This window comes from Taudactylus pleione, unplaced genomic scaffold (genome assembly GCF_031769625.1).
Source record: "Taudactylus pleione unplaced genomic scaffold, aTauple2 ptg000604l, whole genome shotgun sequence".
NCBI lineage: Eukaryota > Metazoa > Chordata > Amphibia > Anura > Myobatrachidae > Taudactylus > Taudactylus pleione.
Window position 1 is genome coordinate 1,257,501 of NW_028285006.1, and position 20,127 is coordinate 1,277,627.

General features: G+C 44.5%; 1 protein-coding gene across 4 annotated transcripts in view; it reads left to right on the top strand.

Annotated features, from left to right (window-relative positions):
- CCDC30 (coiled-coil domain containing 30) overlaps window positions 1-20,127 on the top strand; it is a 240,090-nt gene that overhangs the window by 48,280 nt on the left and 171,683 nt on the right. For all 4 annotated transcript variants that reach the window (XM_088453973.1, XM_088453974.1, XM_088453976.1 and 1 more), the window contains exons 3-4: window positions 244-364; window positions 8,137-8,315. In XM_088453973.1, coding sequence (XP_088310099.1) covers window positions 244-364; window positions 8,137-8,315 — 300 coding nt within the window. The remainder of the gene's footprint in view (window positions 1-243; window positions 365-8,136; window positions 8,316-20,127) is intronic.

Consider the following 20,127-nt stretch of genomic DNA (forward strand, 5'->3'; position numbering starts at 1 on the left):
TCCTGGGATAAAGGATGTTATGCAGAAAATCGAAGGAACCTGAGAGATCTTCAGATATCCACATAATCCACAGCAGTGAGTTTGGTTTGTAACTGTGTTTCTGCATATAAAAACTAATAATTTTACATATTTACTTATCATCTACGACTGATAACATCACTAATAGCTTTAATAATTTAACCTGCTGTAAATGATCACACTATAAACATTACAAATGCATCAAGTATTTTATTTTTTCACCAGGTCGAGAGCTATGTGGCTCACATCAGGAGTCTCACAGAGGAGAGAGAAGCGCTCACTACAGATTTTGAAAAGGAAAATATACAGCTCAGAATTGAACATGAGAAGCTGCGAGTCCAACAAGGTATTTTGAACATGTTTGAGAATCAAATCAAATGATCCTGACATTTCGCTGCCATATCTATGTGATTTATGTACACTAAATGATAATGGTTCAGAACTGTTGTGCATCAGTTGAACCTGAAATATAATCGTTTAGCGCATGGCCAGCTTTAGGCATTATTCCCTCTGCTGTTTGTACAACACAGGTTCTAACAGTAGTGACACTGCATGTCAAACATGAATCCGTTTGACATGTGGTTAACAAGTGCTTGTGTTTGCAGTTGGGAAGGCCAGTGGAGGTGCACTCAGTTGTTTTCAATGTTTGCAATTTGCATTGAACTCCAAATATGGAGCAGGCAGCATCCAAAAGCCTAAGCGTAACAAAGGGCTTCCAGTGTCACCCCTGCATCGCGCTAGTGTTAAAAAACTGATCAATGTCTCTGTAGCACTAAGGTTTATTGTTTTACACAGTGCATCAACATTGTTGAAGCAAACTAAATAAAAAATAAAAGAAAAAAGCAGCCTGTGGTTGCCGGCCAAGTACAATTTCTTATGAATACAAATGTGAGCATTTTTAACACGTAGTATAGCATACATGCCAACTGAAGTCTCCAGCTCACAAGTAGGTGGTAGTATACGTAAATTAGACCAGTTATCATAAATTCAGTCTACTGTGCTACAATACATTATTATTTGTAATTGCCTCTTCAGCTTGCTAAAGAATGGCTATATCATCACATAATTAGCCAAATTGCTTTGGCCTGGTCATCTCTGGCGGGTCCCAGCTGACAGCATATTTATTTATTTAATTATTTAAAAAAAGGGGATTTTTGTTTTACCTTTATTCTGAATCCATCCCCTTTTTTCTCTCATCCAATGTGAGGCACTGGGACTGTGGAACATCCCAAAGCTGTCCGTTTAGGGGAGGGAACACTCCTGTGCTGCTCCAAAAACCAATAAGCCTAAAAGCTGCATCGGCAGAGGCGAAGGTGTCAAAGCTGTAAAAGGTAAGAGCAGAGGACCATGTGGCCACCTAACAGAGTTGCTCCGCACAGGCACCACAGCGAGCCACTCGAGACCCCCACAGATCTAGTGGAATATGCGACGTAGGGACTGACGAATTGTAGGGCGCAACCAGCGGGTCAAGTTTGCTTGGAAGCTGGTTAGCCACGCTTGTGGAAGTCATATAGGATGAACAGAGAGTCAGACTTCCGAAACGGTCTTACTCTGATCAACATAAGTGCGAAGAGCCTCTCGTCCAAGGTGAGCAGAGAATGAGTCCGTATTATCCGAAGCTGAAAGGGAAGGGACCACGATCTCCTGATTAATATGAAAACGTGATACCACTTTTGGGAGATAGCACGGAGGACAGCGTGGTCATGGCAGAAAACAAACAAAGGCACGTGGTGGGAGAATGTACCCAAGTCTGAGAGCCTACGGGCTGAATTACATATAATAAAATGCAATCAATGCGCAAAAACCAATATCAAATTCTCATATAGTATATAAAAGTGAATCACCCTAGAACGGTTCCAGCAGTTCTCCACATATATAGTCCCACTTCCAGTAATCTTTCAATAGACGTATACTTTTTATATATATATATATATATATATATATATATATATATATATATATGTATGTATATATGTCCCATCTCAGGATAAGCCAAACCTCAAAACCTCCATAATGTCTTTATCTTGCTGCTGTCCAAATGGAGTCCAGAATGGAGCGAAGTTTTTTTCAAGTGGAAGATGGGCTGGAAGGAACTGTCCAGTTTTGGGACAAGGAACATATTTGAATAACAGGAAGAGATCTGGGACAATAACATTGGAGGTCAAGAGAGTCCTGATGGAGGGCGGCCACCTTTCCGACATCGACTGGTAACCTGGTGGAAAAGAACTGAACTGGAGGGCGTTCCCGAAAGGTCAAAGAGTATCCTTGGGACACGATGCCCATTACCCAGGCATCCAAGGTTGTTTCCAGCCATATGTCGGCAAAGCGCAGGAGACTGCTGCCCACACTGGGAAATTCCAGATGGGAAACCACCCCATCATACTGCGGCCGGTTTAGGAGCTTGGCAGTGGCCTGACAGCTTCTGGACTTGGGACTTTTGTAGAAAGAGGGCTGACATCTCTGCTTTTCATGAGGGTGAAAGGAGAATCCTTTAGACCTTAGAGTCGCTGAGGTTAGGAAGGCTGTTTTTGGATGCCGCAACCATGGTTATAATCTAATCCAGTTTCGGGCCAAAGAGAACCTCACTGGAGAATGGGAGAGCCTTCAAAGCCTTCTTGGACTCTCTGTCCGTTCTCCAGGACCTAAGCCAAAGTGCCCATCTAGCTGCCACGGAGAATGCAACACCTTTTGAGGATAGGATTCCCGAATTTATAGTGGCCTTGTCCAAGTAAGTACCCGCCTCTCTGATGGTATCCACTATGGAGAGGCAGGCCAACTAACAAGCTCCCGAGTGGAGTCCTTCTTCCAGAGAATCTGCCTAGCGACCCAGGACCTTGGCACCCAGGCCAAACCAAGAGCTTGGTGTAAGGCTGCCCCGGAATTAGTAAAAATGGAATTAGTAAAAAAGTTCTCTAAATTCCTGTTTGTGGGGTCCCTGAGAGAGGCTACATTGGGTATGAGAAGTGTGGTTGGCTTCACTAATCAAGCAATGTGGGCATCCACTGGGAGAGGTGTTCCCCACTTTTTCCGATCTTCCGGAGGAAGTGGATAAAAGGACGAGATTCGTTTGGCAACTAATAATTTTGTATTAGGATGCAACCAATCTTCCGCTAAAATATCCTCTGGATGAGCAGAGGGAGGTAAGACTGTCGACTATTTCTTCTTTCTTTTGAAGAGGGGCACTGCCAAAGCTGGAGAGGTATCCGAATCCTCACTAAGTAATGCAGACCTAACTGCTTTTACCAAGGCATCAACATATACTTGAGCTAGGTGCTCGTCCTGAGTCTAGGCGGAATCAACCACCTAAGTCTGGGATAACTCAGTCTTCCAAGAAGTTGTCAGACTGGGAGTAATAGCCTGAATGGATAGGCGTAGAACCCTCCCTTCGGGTTGCCTTGCGATTAGTTGAGAGCTCCAGCATGTGATATAGGGAGCTGGAAACCTGCACCAAACCCTGGATAGATTAGGACAAACCTTGAACCCATGCTGGTCCCTGAGAGCAGGATGAGAAGAGGCCAGTTGATGTAAAGCCAGAAGCTGCTGATGCGAGCGGGGCTGCCTGGGAATCTACCAATTGGGACACCAACTCCTGCATAGCAGTTGACAGGGAGGCTGCCCATGCAGGTTCCTGTGGGGTCACCACGTCTGGGAGAGACTGGTCATGTGCTTCCGCAGAACACCGGTCACAAAGGCCAGTGTGATCCTGAGCTGAACATTAAAAATGTTCTTTATATGCTTTGCGGGTATAAGCACGCAGCACAGGAGCACCCCTCTCCTGGGAAGCCTTTGCAGCGTTTCCCTTGGAAGACATAGTGTCGCTTAAATTGAATAGCACACAGGCTCACCGTACTAAACTAAGTGACGTGTGGGGGGGGTAAGAGCACTGAACTGAGAGACCACACATAAAATAAATGTGGTTTAGTGGTACTGAAATACTGTACGCCCAGAGTACAGTGTCTGTACGCCCCGAGTACAGTGTAGTGACTACAAATAAACAAATATGAGGGCTGAATTAAAAGTAATGAGACTGCCTGATTATTGTGAACTTTATACATCCATGTGTCTGAACCTGCGGTTGGACTGCCCTAGCCTTCTTTGTTTGGTCACAGTGAGTGGAAAATCTTCGTACGTTTCGTCATGCCAAATGAAGAAGACGTGTCTGTGAGATTACGTCAGAGATTTGTGATTGAATTTTGGGTTAACCTTGGGAAAAGTGGAAATGAAACTCATGAAATGTTACGGCAAGCATACGATGGAGAAATAATTAGCCGTGCTGGAGTATTTTGGTGGTGGAAGCACTTCAGAGAGGATAATACGTGAGTGACTGACGAAGCGCTTTCTGGGAGACCATCTACCACGGTTACAGATGTCAACATTGGCAAAGCTGCAGAGATGTTGCAAAATGACAGTAGGTTAACTTTAAGCAAATTTTCAGCTTCACTTGGCATCTCATTCAAACGGGTTCAGCATATTGTGACAAGGGAACTGAAAATGCATCGCATGTGTGTGCCAGGTGGGTAGCCAGAAATCTCACAGAAAAGCAGATGCGATGACGAGTTGAATCGTGCAAGAACACCGTTCAAATGTTGGAGAGGATACCCGATATCCTGACATCGATTGTGACGAATCGTGGATTCGTCATTATGATCCGGAATCCAAACAACAGTCCAGTATATGGAAACATGCAAATTCATCTCCGCCCAAAAAATTCTGTGTGATTCTTTCGGCGTATAAACTCATGCTTCTGCTGTTCTTTGATGCACACAGAATGATCCTACAGCACTGGGTTCCCTAAAATTAGCTAAAGAAGCTCTAAATCAAATACACAATTTGTTGTAGACTAGAATTAGATAAACAATAGATAAAATTCTCCTAGAATGAAACAAAAAAATATATAAAAAAAACTAGCAATATTCCGTATACAAATGTAAATGGCACATATAGAGTCAATAATAGACATGCATGTCAAATTTGGAAAGCTCACATGTATAAGCATACACTCTGGTCAGGCTCTGTCACTGTTCATATGCACCGCACAAAGTTCAATTCCACAGAGATGCTCCCGTTGAAACAAACCACTTTACCGGTTGAAGATAAGTCCAGTGTGTGTCCTTTATAGCGATGGTCTTTATAATAGATGTCCCAACCGCAAAGGAATCTCCTAAATAACACTGTAGCCAGTGAGGGGATGCAGGGCAAATCCAATAGGATAAAGTTCCAAGTGGATGGGTGCTTCCAGATAAAGTGCAAGTTGCAAAAGGTGCCTGATTCGGGGTGCAAACCAACGCGTTTCACTGTCTGCTAGCAGCTTTTTCAAGGTGACCATAGTGTATTCCAAGTGCAGCTCTTAAATAGTGCCAAACATTTGTATTTAATTAAGTCCCGCTGTATCCAATCACAGCGTTCACAAGAATAAAAAAGCACAACATACATCTACAAAGTCAATCATATTCACAATTAAAATAGATTTAAAATAGATATAGTATAGTTGGAGGCATACCAATAACCCATATGATATAATATATATTTAAAGCACTTACTTATATTCCGATCAATTATGTGTCTCCTTAGTCCATTAGAGAAGTGTTTCTCCTTCTTCTCATTGGCTTAAAGGTGACACGTGATCTACAGTGGAACGAACTCCGTGTCGGCATGAAGAGAGGTGTACCCCTAACGCCGCGTTCCAAGCCTCATTACCATCATCTTAGCTGGAAGGCGGACGCAAGGGAGTGAACTAAAAATAAGCTGCTAACTTCAAAGGGGGAATATTGCCGTGGAGCGCAGCGTCACTCGGCGCCGCGTTCCACATGCAACACCTCCTTATCATGATGTCAGACCCTCAGGTTAATCACCATATGAAATGCAACATTCTATCGACAGATCAAAAAACTACCATCTTCAAACGTTGAATGAAGTGAATGAATCTACTTTAAAAAAGAAGAATGTTCAGATCCTGTGGAGTCATCTGATTCTGAATAAAAAAATCAGTCTCCTTACTTTTCAATCAGCCCTCATAAGTAGTCACAATTTTTTGAAAAATAACAAACACCTAACCTGACTAAATCAGGCAGTAATGTGTTATTGGCTCCAAACTAAAGTAAGGGTACACACATAGATATATCGCTGTTCCATTGAATGGGTGATATATCTATAGTGCATCTGCTAGTGTGTATAGCAGATATGTCTGTGAACGACGTTGTTCACAGACACATCCGATCTGCTGTGCAGTACAGCAGATGAAGATATGTCTTGCAGGTTTATTGTTTCATCTGCTGGTGTGTACGGGCGACCTGCCGATCACCTGTAGACATGCTGCAAGGACCAACGGAGAGTGACCGCTCAATTGGGCAGGTAATTGGGCGGGCGGACGATTGGTAAGTGTGTATAAGCCTATTGTGTACCTAGATCAACAATAAACAATGAGTAGCAGACAGAGGGCCTGATTCAGACCCACTCGCGAGCGGCTGTCCACTCGCAAGTGGGTCGATGTTCTGGACTGAGCATGCGCACGACGGAGGGGGCTCCGTCGTGCGCATGCGCAAGACGCGACGAGCGAAGGAAAGTCCTTCGCTCGTTGTGTATGATCAAAGGGGGCGTGCTGTCGATGTTGTTTGACAGCACGCCCCCTTTGGTAGGCGTGCCGGGGGCGTGCCACCCTGACGGGGGCGTTCCCACGGGAACGCCTCCCGTCAGAAGCCGGCCCACTGACATCACTAGTGATGTCAGTGGGAGTGATTTTGGCTCTGATAGAGCCAAAATCACTGCGGAGCTTGCGGTTGAAAACCTCAACCGCAGGCTCCGGCTCGCAGTTTCGATGGTCGCGATGGTCACGACCATCGCGGCCATCAAAATGCACACTCGTATAGCCTGTGGGTGGTGACCCACAGCTATACGAGCGTCCAGGAGGACGCTCCATTTTCATGGAGGCCGGCCCTCATTCAGAGCGTGCGCTCTGCTCAGAGCGTACGGCTCTGAATGAGGGCCAGAATTTTATCAGACAAGTATAGTTAATAAAAATACAACCTGAGATCTAATAAGAAAAATAACAAACTGCTATAATGTGAAGCTAGACTGATTAAACTAGTACATACACACATATTAAACCATTCAAATGCTCAGAATTTTTATATATATATATATATATATATATAACAGAACAGGCACAATAGTACCAACAGCCAACACCAATAGATGAGGAAGGGGAATAGAAAAAAAACCTGGTACCACAGGAGTGAGGTATAGGGGAGACAGGAAGTCCTCTCTCCGTGCAGGCAGGCATTCCAGTGTTGGAAGATGGCTGCTCAGCGTCTGGGAGTGGGAGGAGGGGAACCTTTGGGAGGGAGCACAGGAACAAGAACCAGCCAAAATGTGGGGGGTGGAGAGAACAGTGGAAGGCTCCACCCCCTTCTGGAGAACCCCAGGGACCTAATAATGACGCCCCTGTAGCAGTGGTGTCCCTGGTGGTCTAGCGTTAGCACAGAAAGAACTGTGCACCTGCTGCCAGTACCACCAGCGGCTTCCCCCCCCCGGTGGCTCCCCACAGAGTGAGAAGCCGCTTACTTGTCACCATATCCAGCCACCGCTCTCCCTTGTTAACGGGCTACAGCACAGCCCTGAGAAAAGACAACAAGAAAAAATTGCTTCAGGTGGGGTATGGGGAAGGAGGAGCCTGTGCTGCTCCCAAGAAGATAACTCCTTGGTGCCCAGACTTCTGCAGCACCACCTATATCCACAGTCCCAGTGTCCCCCATTGGATGAGAGAAAAAAAAAATGATCAATCCCAATTATTTTTTTTGATTTGACAAATTGTGTACTCTCAAACCAGTTTTGTCTGCCAGATTCTTTCCATTGTGGTTTCCCTCTTGCCCATATCTGTTTTCACTTTGTGAAATAAGTTAATAAACAACAAAACATTATTGTGTATAGCATTTAGATGCATCAATAATGCTCAATTTGTTTTTTGTTTTTTTAACTCTGAGTTTGGTATTTCAGTTAAATGGTCTCTGCTGCATCATCACTGGAGGCATGTTGTGCTCTGTACCAATATTCATGATGCCGCCTATCACTTCAGTAGGGACTTCTCAGGAAAAGATTACGTTTTGATTGATGTAATTTTAGAATCCCAGCTGAAGGAAGTTGAAGAGATGCTGGACCAGGAAGGCTTAAATGAGATTGCCAATAGCAGTCCCAGCGAGCAGATTGCCTATCTGCTGGTCGAAAGAGCCACGCTTTTGGAGAAGCTGGAGGCTATAGAACAAAAGACGTACTCTTACTCAGAGGGTGATATAAAGAGACAGGTATGTCTGCCAATGGTTCTGCTGTCATACATGATTTTGGTGGCTTGCTGTATATGTTGGTGTAATTTCTCACAGTGGATTTGATAAGATGCTGCACATGGCGCACACATCTTTTTAAACCAGACCTGGACAAATTTCTCCATAGTATCTGAACTAATAAGTTTATAATGAAAAATGTTTGTCACCTGACGGTGGGGCTAGCCTATATAATTGGGTATAATTGTGCTTTGGTGGATGTATACGTTTTTCTTAAAATTAAGTACATGTATGCAGTATTCCTTCCTATGGCCCCTACACATGTGGTATGTGAACTTGGGAGGCTACACATACACACTCTACTGTGTCAGTCACTTTTTCAGTAACATCTGACTGTGCATCAACCAGGAGCAATTGGCACTGAATGACAGAAATCATAGCTCACAGGATTAGTATTATAAGACACTCTACTATTATTTTTTTATCACTGTGGTCAAAGAGGAACGTGTGTATTCACTGGAAAATATATAAATATATATATCCCTAATCCCTTTTTGACTACCTTTCACTGCTAGCATTTAGGCATTCCAATAACACCTACCCTTTTCAGTGATTTTGTCCACCCTCTGCTCAGTTCACAATCACAATTTGCCACAACTGTGCGGTTCAATTTCAATGCTCAATAACTCTAACTGATCACTGAATGCTGCAATCACACTGAGAGCCGATACCTACAACAAAGACAACAACTACACCTGCTTATGTGTATAGACTGCGGTATCTACTACCGAGCCACTAGGCCGACACCAGGCGCCTAGCACTTAAGGGTCCTACGATACCCTTAACTAGGGAACATGTTAGCCCTACCAACACACATTCACTGTTACACACACTTTTCCTGCGCAGAAAAATAAGTTTTCCCAGATTATGGCAACACTAAGATATTTACAACAATGCTATCACTCTATCAATATCACCATGCACTCTCAACGGCTTTGTTTAAAACACGTGGCAGCAATACAGGAAATACGTATACGCTATTGTGCGATTAGTCGCATACACAATAATGCAACTGCTACACAAAACGTATTATTACCCTTACGCTATTGTGCGACTTCCCCTATTATCATGAAATTCTGTCAACGAAGGAAAACAAACTTTTTTTCATCCCTTGTCCCTGGATTCTAATTAGCGCTTCTTGAACTCACACAATATACGGATAGCGGTCTCTCAGCAACCAAGTGGTAGCAGGTTTTCAAAGGCAAAGCGTTCTTTCCTGCTTATGGCGCCTTTCCACCCTTTTGGTGAGAGATCGCTAACCGTGTGTCTATCGTGTAAGTAGTAGCGTGATCTCACTTGACGAAGCCTCCAACTATTGATTCCTACCTATTATACACTCTAAAATTGTCGCTGTTTAGCGTTATGAGTCGCACAAGAAATAATTGCTTTCAAACTTTGATTGTGGTTCCAAAGCACAAAAAGTTATTATTCACCATAAAAACAGATAGTTACACGCTGTGGTCTAAATACAATTAGCGCAAACAAATTATACAGACACAAGGTACAGTCGTTACATACGCACACGCTCTGGACCCAGGTCAAATGCAAATGTCACACCTAGAATCAACTCCAGACCTTTTACCTGCTTAATTGATAATGAAATAACGAGGGAATAGCCCACACCTGTCCATGAAATAGCTTTTGAGTTGATAGTCCCATTACTTTTGGCCCCTTAAAAAGTGGGAGGCAGATATAGAAACCGTTGTAATTCCTACACCGTTCACCTGATTTGGATGTAATTACCCTCAAATTAAATCTGAAAGTCTGCAGTTAAAGCACATCTTGTTTGTTTCATTTCAAAACCATTGTGGTGGTGAATAGAGGCCAAAGTATGAAAATTCTGTCAGTCCCAATATTTATGCACCTGACTGTGTGTGTGTATATATATATATATATATATATATATATATATATATATATATATATAAAACAGCAATGGATCAGCAGCACTCAGGAGTCTCCTTAATGCAGTGAAAAAACTGTCTTTATAAAGACACTTTTTTTCACTGCATTAAGGAGACTCCTGAGTGCTGCTGATCCATTGCTGTTTACATTAAGGGGAGTGAGCCTCCACCTTTGAGGGCACCTGGAGCAAGGTATATACCCTGATTAGGGTGTACAGAGTGCCGGGCCATCAGTGTACTAGATAGATAGATATATAGATAGATATGCAGCAATTGAGGGAGGCACTCCAGGACTTGTAATTTAAATGAATCAGAGAGTCACAGTTCAGCAACGTTTCGGTTTAATTATAAACCGTCATCAGGCATAAACATAATAAACACAGCCTTACCTATATACCCTTCACCCAGCACCTAAGTGGAAACACAATCAGCTGCACGCTGCTGGCGCTGCATCCCGCGTCACCTGGCGCATTCAGGTGCCCATCGATGACGTCACGGGAGGCCTGACCAGCCCATAGCAACAAAAGTGCCAACAAACAACAAACCCACACCTCCGGCAAGCAGAACTGCGGGTGTACGGCGACACCTCCTCAAAGCAGCCCATGAAGAATAAACCTGACTGGCCTGCAATTAACCCCGGAGGTGCTGGAGAAAATGACAGAACATGTAAAACACTGACACAGGGAACACACCTAAACATGTAAATGACTCATATAGAAGACAGCTTGAAGAAGTGAAGAAGGGGGCATTGCAAGGAGTAAACAGCTCAGATCACATAATATCAACAGTCCATAGAAAATAAAAAATTTAATACCTCTAAGTATGTTCATCAAACATTCCCATGGAAACCAGGGTTATGTGTATGCGTAGCCGTTATAGCTCTGAATGAGCACAGCATATAGAGCGCTGAAAAGAAAAAAACAGTAGACTGTATATGAGACTACATGTAGAATATGTAAACAATCTGTAAAAGTATACTCCTCAAAACAGCAGCTCCCGACATGTAAGTAACATTAGTCTATCACTACAGGAACGACTAAACCAATCAAACCAAAGGTACACAATAATTATAGACCGTATGTAAGCGAAAGGGTCTCATTGAGACCATACGGGGTCACGGTATTTAAAGTATGAATCCATTTGGCTTCCAAACGAAGGAGAGCTTTAGATCTATCTCCTCCTCTGGACGACATAGGTACACTGTCAATAATCTTGTATTCAAGTGTAGCTAGTCCATGTCTCAGATCTATGAAATGTCTGGCCACCGGTTGGTCTTGTTCTTTTCCTTCCAGGGTTGCTCTGATGGCAGACCTATGCCATGTGCTCTTTGAATTGTCTGGTGATTTTACCCACATAGACTAGCCCACAGAGGCACCGAATCAAATATACCACAAACTTGGTGGTACATGTCAAAACCTGTTTGATGTCATATCTCCTCCCTGAATGGGGATGGGCAAAGGAATGTTCAAATTCCATGTAGCTGCACGTAGTGCAATTAATGCACTTGTAAGATCCTGGTTTACGGCTCATGAAGTGTTCGCAGGTAGGAGCTCCCAGGCTAGAGACATCCATCTTGACGATCCAGTCCTTAATATTTTTAGGTCTCTTATAACACGGCATAAGAGACGTATTTGCCAGAGCTGGTAGCATCGGGTCTTCCGCCACAATATGCCATAATCCCTTGGCAGCCCTGGTGATCTGTGGGCTTAAATGGCTAAATTGTGTGACCCAAGGAATGCGACTGTCATTAATCTTCTTAGACTTGGATTTAAGTGTCTCTTGCCTTGGAAAGGATAGAACTTTCTGTATGATATTATCTAGTTTAGTCGCTTTGTAACCCCTGGCAATGAATTGATTTACCATCACATCCATTTTTGTTGCAGAAGCTTCTGGGTTGTCTGTGATTCTATGTACCCTTAAAAGTTGTGAGAAAGGTAGCCCTGATTTCAGGGACCTCTGGTGATGACTCTCTGCTCGTAAAATGGTATTCCGGTCTGTGGGCTTTTTATATATGGTGGTGTGCAAATCCGCACCTTCTTTGATGATTAATACATCCAAAAAGTGTATCTTCTGATTATTAATGCTCCCAGGTGAATTTGATGTTGGCATTCTGCTGGTTAATCAAAGAAAAATCACAATCACACTACTATTAAGCGCTAGTGCTACTAATAATCCTCATATGTTCAAATTGCTGAAATTACTAAAATAACTGCTGAGTAAACTCACTGGTCTGCAGCTGCATGAAATGTGAGGGGTTGAGCCTCATCAAACCCTGCAAATTGGAAAAGTGAAAAAAAGAAGCGCTGACCTAAGTGAGCATACAAACAACAATATATTTGAGCATATAAATTTAATGTAAATATATATCAGAAATCTCTGTTGGAGTTAAAAACACACTGAATAAATAGCTGAAATAAAATCAATAATAAACGCCAGTGACGTGAATACAATGTCAATGCATAGCACTGAAAAGCCATATATACTTGATATACCATAGAACCCTTTCCTGAAGGTTCAAAGGTAACCTTTTAAAAGCACTCAGTCCAGCATGGATCTAATATAGTCAAAAACCGTGTTGGTAATAAGAGGACCTTGTAGGTGCTGTTAAATTCCGCAACAGGAATTGGGGATCCGGATATCGTGGAGAGGGGCTAGTCCCTCTATGCCTTAATAGACACAATAATGACACCAGTGTGAATAAATTCTGTTGGTGCTCAGCAGATGAGTCACTTAATATATGCAATTGGGTCATGTACTACCCCAAAAACAACAGCCGTCCACAGTACTGACTAATAGTCTCTGGCCGTGCACGGCTCTATGACCGATAACTCAGGAGTGAGTACTCATGTGGCACAGCGTTGCACTCATGGTGGAGGACCGGAAGATATACCTTATCTCTGTAGGCTGCTCACACCACTGCCCCAGACCTCCTTCCCGTCTCTGTGTGCTCTGTATGTGGTGATCCTCACCGTGACAGCATCTGGGGATCCTGGATGTGTGGCGCCACACTGGCGAGTGTATGCTAGCAATGGGACAACTGATGTCTGGACACATGACAGACCACGTAATGTGTCGTCACGGTGATGGAGGATTCCTAGGGAGTCCAAGGGATCTGGACGGCAGAGCTGGAGGGTATAAACTCTGCACTCGCTGTAATCTCTGTTTACTTTGTCAAGTTTATCACTTTTAAATTTGATTAAATCTTGCCTGTATGTGTCTATTTGTGTTTTGAGTTTATCCAGCCAATTGGTCGATTGATCACTCCTGAGCTGTTGGAGATGGGATGTTTCAAAGGCCCCAATATTTTCTTTGGCAACTTTGAGTTCTCTTGCAGACTCTTCAGGCAAGGGCAAGATTTAATCAAATTTAAACATGATAAACTTGACAAAGTAAACAGAGATTACAGCGAGTGCAGAGTTTATAACTTAGACACTAATACGACCTCTAGACCGGGTTTCAGAAGGAGGTGGAGAGACAGGAAACCTGCTTTTGACACTGAAACTTCAGGCCTTTCTGATTATACAAATAGTGAGGTAGAATATGCAAGGGGTGCGAGCGTTACATCACAAAGGCCCCCTTTAGGGGGTTATTGCCCGCGCACAGTGGGTCCCCCAAAAAGAAAAAACTGCACTAGGCGAAGCAAACAGTGGAAGAGGGAGGAGAGGCGGAAGGGGTACAAGGGGCAATAGAATGTTGAGAGTTCTTAATAAAGGGCTAGGGTATGTTTCCACCAGCCATTACAAGAAATTTAGCTGGATGATTGACAGCACCAGATTGAATAGACACCTTAAACTAAAAGAACATTTTGGTGAAAAACAGCCCCAATACAATTTTGATGGCCCCCCGACCATCCACCTTGCCTCGTCTTTTGATCCCAACTCGACAAACCCCTCAATATAGTGCTTCTCTCGACTATTAAACAAGCAGGTTGAGACTCAGGCCCTCATTCAGAGCCGTACGCTCTGAGCAGAGCGCACGCTCTGAATGAGGGCTGCCCTCCATGAAAATGGAGCGTCCTCCTGGACGCTCGTATAGCTGTGGGTCACCACCCACAGGCTATACGAGCGTGCAGTTTGATGGCCGCGATGGTCGTGACCATCGCGACCGTCGAAACTGCGAGCCGGAGCCTGCGGTTGAGGTTTTCAACAGCAAGCTCCGGAGTGATTTTGGCTCTATCAGAGCCAAAATCACTCCCACTGACATCACTAGTGATGTCAGTGGGCCGGCTTCTGACGGGAGGCGTTCCCGTGTGAACGCCCCCGTCAGGGAGGCACGCCCCCGGCACGCCTACCAAAGGGGGCGTGCTGTCAATCAACATCGACAGCACGCCCCCTTTGATCAGACACAACGAGCGAAGGACTTTCCTTCGCTCGTCGCGTCTGGCGCATGCGCACGACGGAGCTCCCTCCGTTGTGCGCATGCTCAGTGCAGAACATCGACCCACTTGCGAGCGGACAGCCGCTCGCGAGTGGGTCTGAATCAGGCCCTCAGGCCGCTACGGGCAAGGCAACTTACCCTACCTTTCGCATGAGGAAAGACTGGCGCTCAAGGATTTGAGTTGCTACACTGACATCGTGATCCGCCAAGCAGACAAAGGAAGTGGCATAGTGGTCCAGGACCTGGCAGATTATAAAACAGAAATCTATTCACAACTCTCTGATTACAGAATATATAGAGAATTGACCAGCGATCCATCAAGTGTATTCAATTTCAAACAGGAACTAGATTCCCTGTTAAAACTGGCAACTAATGAGGATATGCTTTCATCCCCAGTAGTAAAAGCACTGGAAGAAGAATGGCCACAGGTACCCATTCTGTATACTTTACCCAAAATTCACAAAAATGCTGAAAAACCACCAGGACGTCCCATAATTTCTACCAGGGGTTTTCTCTTCTATAAAGTATCACAATACTTAGATTACTTTCTTCAACCAGTGGTACAAGCACAACCAACCTTTTTAAGAGATACAACATCTGATCAACAAATTACAAGATATTGCCCCATTACCCACAGATTGCTTTCTTTGTACATTGCATGTTACTAGCTTGTACACCAATATACCACACGACGCAGGTCTAGAGGCGGTCCGCAGATTCATCACCAACAACAGTGAATACCGGGGCCCAGATATCTCTTTATTCATACAACTCCTTGAACTTACGCTCAAACGCAATTACTTTTTATTCGACAAACGTTTTTTTCTTCAACTTCTGGGCTGCGCTATGGGGTCGTGTGTCGCACCTTCTTTTGCAAACATTTACATGTTTCAAACAGAGCATATTTTATTCTTGGAGAATCCTGATGTGGCCAAACACATCTATTTATTTACCCGATATATAGATGACCTATTCATCATCTGGTCAGGCTCCAAAGCAGAGTTTGAACAAACCATGTCTTTGATTAACCAGCAGGATGCCAACATCAAATTCACCTGGAGCATTCATAATCAGAAGATACTTTTTGGATGTATTAATCTTCAAAGAAAGTGCGGATTTGCACACCACCATATATAAAAAGCCCACAGACCGGAATACCATTTTACGAGCAGATAGTCATCGCCCGAGGTCCCTGAAATCAGGGCTACCTTTCTCACAACTTTTAAGGGTACATAAAATCACAGACAACCCAGAAGCTGCTGCAACAGAAATGGACGTGATGGTAAATCAATTCATTGCCAGCGGTTATAAAGCGAATGAACTAGAAAATATCAGACAGAAAGTTCTATCCATTCCAAGGCAAGAGACACTTAAATCCAGTCTAAGAAGATTAATGACAGTCGCATCCCTTGGGGCACACAATTTAGCCATTTAAACCCACAGATCAAGTAGAAAAAGAAGGACCAAGGGCTGCCAAGGGATTATGGCATATTGTGGCGGAAAACCCGATGCTACCAGCTCTGGCAAATAAAAATATTAAGGACTGGATCGTCAAGACGGATGTCTCTAGCCTGGGAGTTCCTACCTGTGAACACTTCATGAGCCGTAAACCAGGACGTTATAAGTGCATTAATTGCACTACGTGCAGCTACATGGAATTTGAACATTCCTTTGCCCATCCCCACTCAGGGAGGAGATATGACATCAAACAGTTCTTGACATGTACCACCAAATTTGTGGTATATTTGATTCGGTGCCTCTGTGGGCTAGTCTATGTGGGTAAAACCACCAGACAATTCAAAGAGCTCATGGCGCTACATAGGTCATCAGAGCAGCCCTGGAAGGAAAAGAACAAGTCCAACCGGTGGCCAGACATTTCAAAGATCTGAGACATGGACTAGGTACACTGTCAATAATCTTGTATTTATGTCGTCCAGAAGAGGAGATAGAGCTAAAGCTCTCCTTCATTTGGAAGCCAAATGGATTCATACTTTAAATACTGTTACCCCGTATGGCCTAAATGAGACCCTTTCGCTTACATGCTGTCTAGAATTATTGTGTACCTTCGGTTTGTTTGATGGACATACTTAGAGGTATGAAATTTTTTATTTTCTATGGACTGTTGATATTATGTGATCTGAGCTGTTTACTCCTTGCAATGCCCCCTTCTTCAAGCTGTCTTCTATATGAGTCATTTACATGTTTAGGTTAGGGATGTGCAGGCTCGGATAGGTTCGAGTTTGCACGTGGAGTTCGGATTTTTCCCTCCAAAAAAACGGAACTCGGAAAGAGGCAAAACGTCATCTTACATGGACGAACATCATCATTCCTGGACAAAAGTCCAGGAATGATGATGTTCGTCCATGTAAGATGACGTTTTGCCTCTTTAGTCCAGGAATGATGATGTTCGTCCATGTAAGATGACGTTTTGCCTCTTTCCGAGTTCCGTTTTTTTGGAGGGAAAAATCCGAACTCCACGTGCAAACTCGAACCTATCCGAGCCTGCACATCCCTAGTTTAGGTGTGTTCCCTGTGTCTGTGGTTTACATGTTAGGTCATTTTCTCCAGCACCTTCGGGGTTAATTGCAGGCCAGTCAGGTTTATTCTTCATGTGCTGCTGCGTGCAGGCTGCTGTGAGGAGGTGTCGCCGTACACCTGCGGTTCTGCTTGCCGGAGGTGTGGGTTTGTTGGCACTTTTTTGTTGCTATGGGCTGGTTGGGCCTCCCGTGACGTCATCGATTGGCGCCTGAGTGCGCCGGGTGACGCGGGATGCAGTGCCAGCAGCTGATTGTGTTTCCACTTAGGTGCTGGGTGAAGGGTATATAGGTATCTTGAATCCAATTGAAAATCTATGGAAAGAACTAAAGATCAGAGTTCATAGAAGAGGCCCACGGAACCTTCAAGATTTGAAGACTGTGTGGAAGAATGGGCCAAAATCACACCCGAGCAATACATGAAACTAGTTTCTCTATACAGGAGGCATCTTGAAGCTGTCATTACCAACAAAGGCGTTTGTACGAAGTATTAAATATATTTCAGTAAGCGTGTTCATTACTTTTTCCCTGTGTCATTTCAAACTATTACACATAACTTAATTTATGGACATTTATGGTTTGATTTATTTGCATGTGTGGATTGCATGGGTTGTTGCTGACATTTGCTGAAAATTTAATTACAATAGCCCCATTACAAATATATTTACTGATAAATATGTTGATGTGTTCAATACTGTATTTGTGAATTTATATATTGTCTGTATTTGTATCTACTTAGTATCCTGTTGTCAATTTTATCCGGTTCTGTGGCCTCAGGCCCAGGGGCTATATAAGGTCATTTGGCCTGGCCCTCTGAGCTTTTTTCTGCTAGCCTCATCTGACTAGCAGGGTGCCTAGAATGGCACCGTGCAGCCAGGATCTATGCAGCAGTGCCTGGAGCATTCTTAGGACGCTTCAGACGGTCACACCGCTTCCCTTACAGCTCCTCGGAACATACTCAGAATGTTCCGGGCGTTGCTGTAATCACCAGTGATTGTGGCCCTGCCCCATGTGACGTCACACGGAGGGGGCGTGGCCTGCACCAGGTTAATAATAATACATCTCTACTAAACACACTCACCCCTAGTTGAAAACATTAATACATCCCCATTACACACTATTACCCCTCCAAGAAAATATTACTACACCCCTATTACACACTACCCCCTCCTCCTGAAGAACATGAATAGATCACCACACCCTCATGGATACTTATCTTGGTGTCAACTCCAGAGGTCGTCATCGAGGTGACTGAGCTGAAGTGGGAAAAATACAGCTGGTAGGAGAGAAGAAGGAAGAGGCGGAGTCTTGGTAAAAAGGGAGTTGGGGCGTCCTCACAACAGCTCACTGGGATGGACTAGAACTAGCAACCACCACTTTATATCCATGTCAAACACTGACTGCGATCACCTGCTGGGTGAACCACACTCAGTGATGATTCATTTTAGTTTTTTTAATTAATATTGTAGACCCCACTCAGCCATCAGGCCTAGGTCACATAATGAGTAATCCAAACCTGCCTCCCGACCACACACACACGCACGCCAGCTGAGCAGGGTCTACAATATTAATAAAATAAAATGGACTAGACATGCTGGTGTCCGTGGTCGGCAGGCAGACCCCTAGAGCCCTAGGCGGCCACCTATTTAACCTCGTGGGTATTACAGCCCTGGGTTACTACCAGGGCCGAAAGGGGTCGGCCTGGTAGTAATGTGTGCCACAGACCCTCAGCCTGCCATTGCAGAGCCTTGTGCAAGCTTTACAGACAAAGATGGAGATCAATGCAGCGCTATCTGTCCCTACTGCCAACTCTCCTGTCCCTAATGCCCATTCTCCTCTCCCTACTACCAACTCTCATGTCCCGTGGATACCCACACCCTGAGGAGCAGAGGGAAAGGCAAAACTTGCTGTTTGTATCCTCTTGAAAAGAGAGACATCCTGAGTCTCAGAAGAGTCAGATATACGCAAAACCTGGCGGACGGGCTTGATTAAGGCCTTGACCCACTGGAAGTTGGCAGGATCGCCTTCCGTCACCGAAAAGGGATCAAAGTCCGACTCATCCAGATGATTATCTTCGCCTTGACATAAACCATCCAAATTTGATTTCTCCCAAGACTGAAGGATATCCAGAAGTCTGCTATTGAGGATCATTCTGCCTGCATATCTTACCCGATTCTCTGGAGGAAGGGTCAAAGAACCGCTCAAGGGATGAAGAGAAATGCACCAACCCTTACGGTTTCAGAAATTCAAGATGGAATCCCTGTGCTCAGCGATCACAAGCATGGATCGGGGAATTTCTGGTCTCCATGGACATTCATGATGCCTATCTCCAAATTCCTATCTGGGAGCCTCACCAATTCTTCGGTTCGGGATACAGGATGACCATTACCTAGTCAGAACCCTGCCTTTTGGTCTCTCTCTTCCTCCCTCTGGGTCTTTACGAAGGTGATGGCAGTCATGGTCCTCAGTCGTTGAGGGTGAGTATTGTCCATTATCTTGAATACCTCCTAATAAAGGTCACATCCCCGGAGGTCCTTTACTCCCATGTATTTCTGACAAATCAAACTCTCATATCTCATGGTTGGATTGTAAATTTCAAAAAATCCCATCTTGTTCCAGCTCAGTGGCTGCATTTGCTGGGCGTGCTGTTCAACATTTCCTTGCAGGGGATGCAGTCGAGAAGCCAGCTGCCTTAATACCGACAGCCGGCTTCCCGACTGTCATGTCCCGGTGAGGGTGAAATGCTGTGCGTCTAGATGTAGACGCCTAACATTTTCCCGATGCCAGGAGACAGGCGCCCGGCATCCCGATCGAAGGGATGCCGGGCGCTGCGGGGGAGGGCTAGGTTTAGGGCACCCGGGGGGGACTTAGGGTTAGGCACCCCCCCGGGGGACTTAGGTTTAGGCAGCGGGGAAGGGGGGATTAGGGTTAGGCACTTAGCGGGGGTGTTAGGGTTAGGCA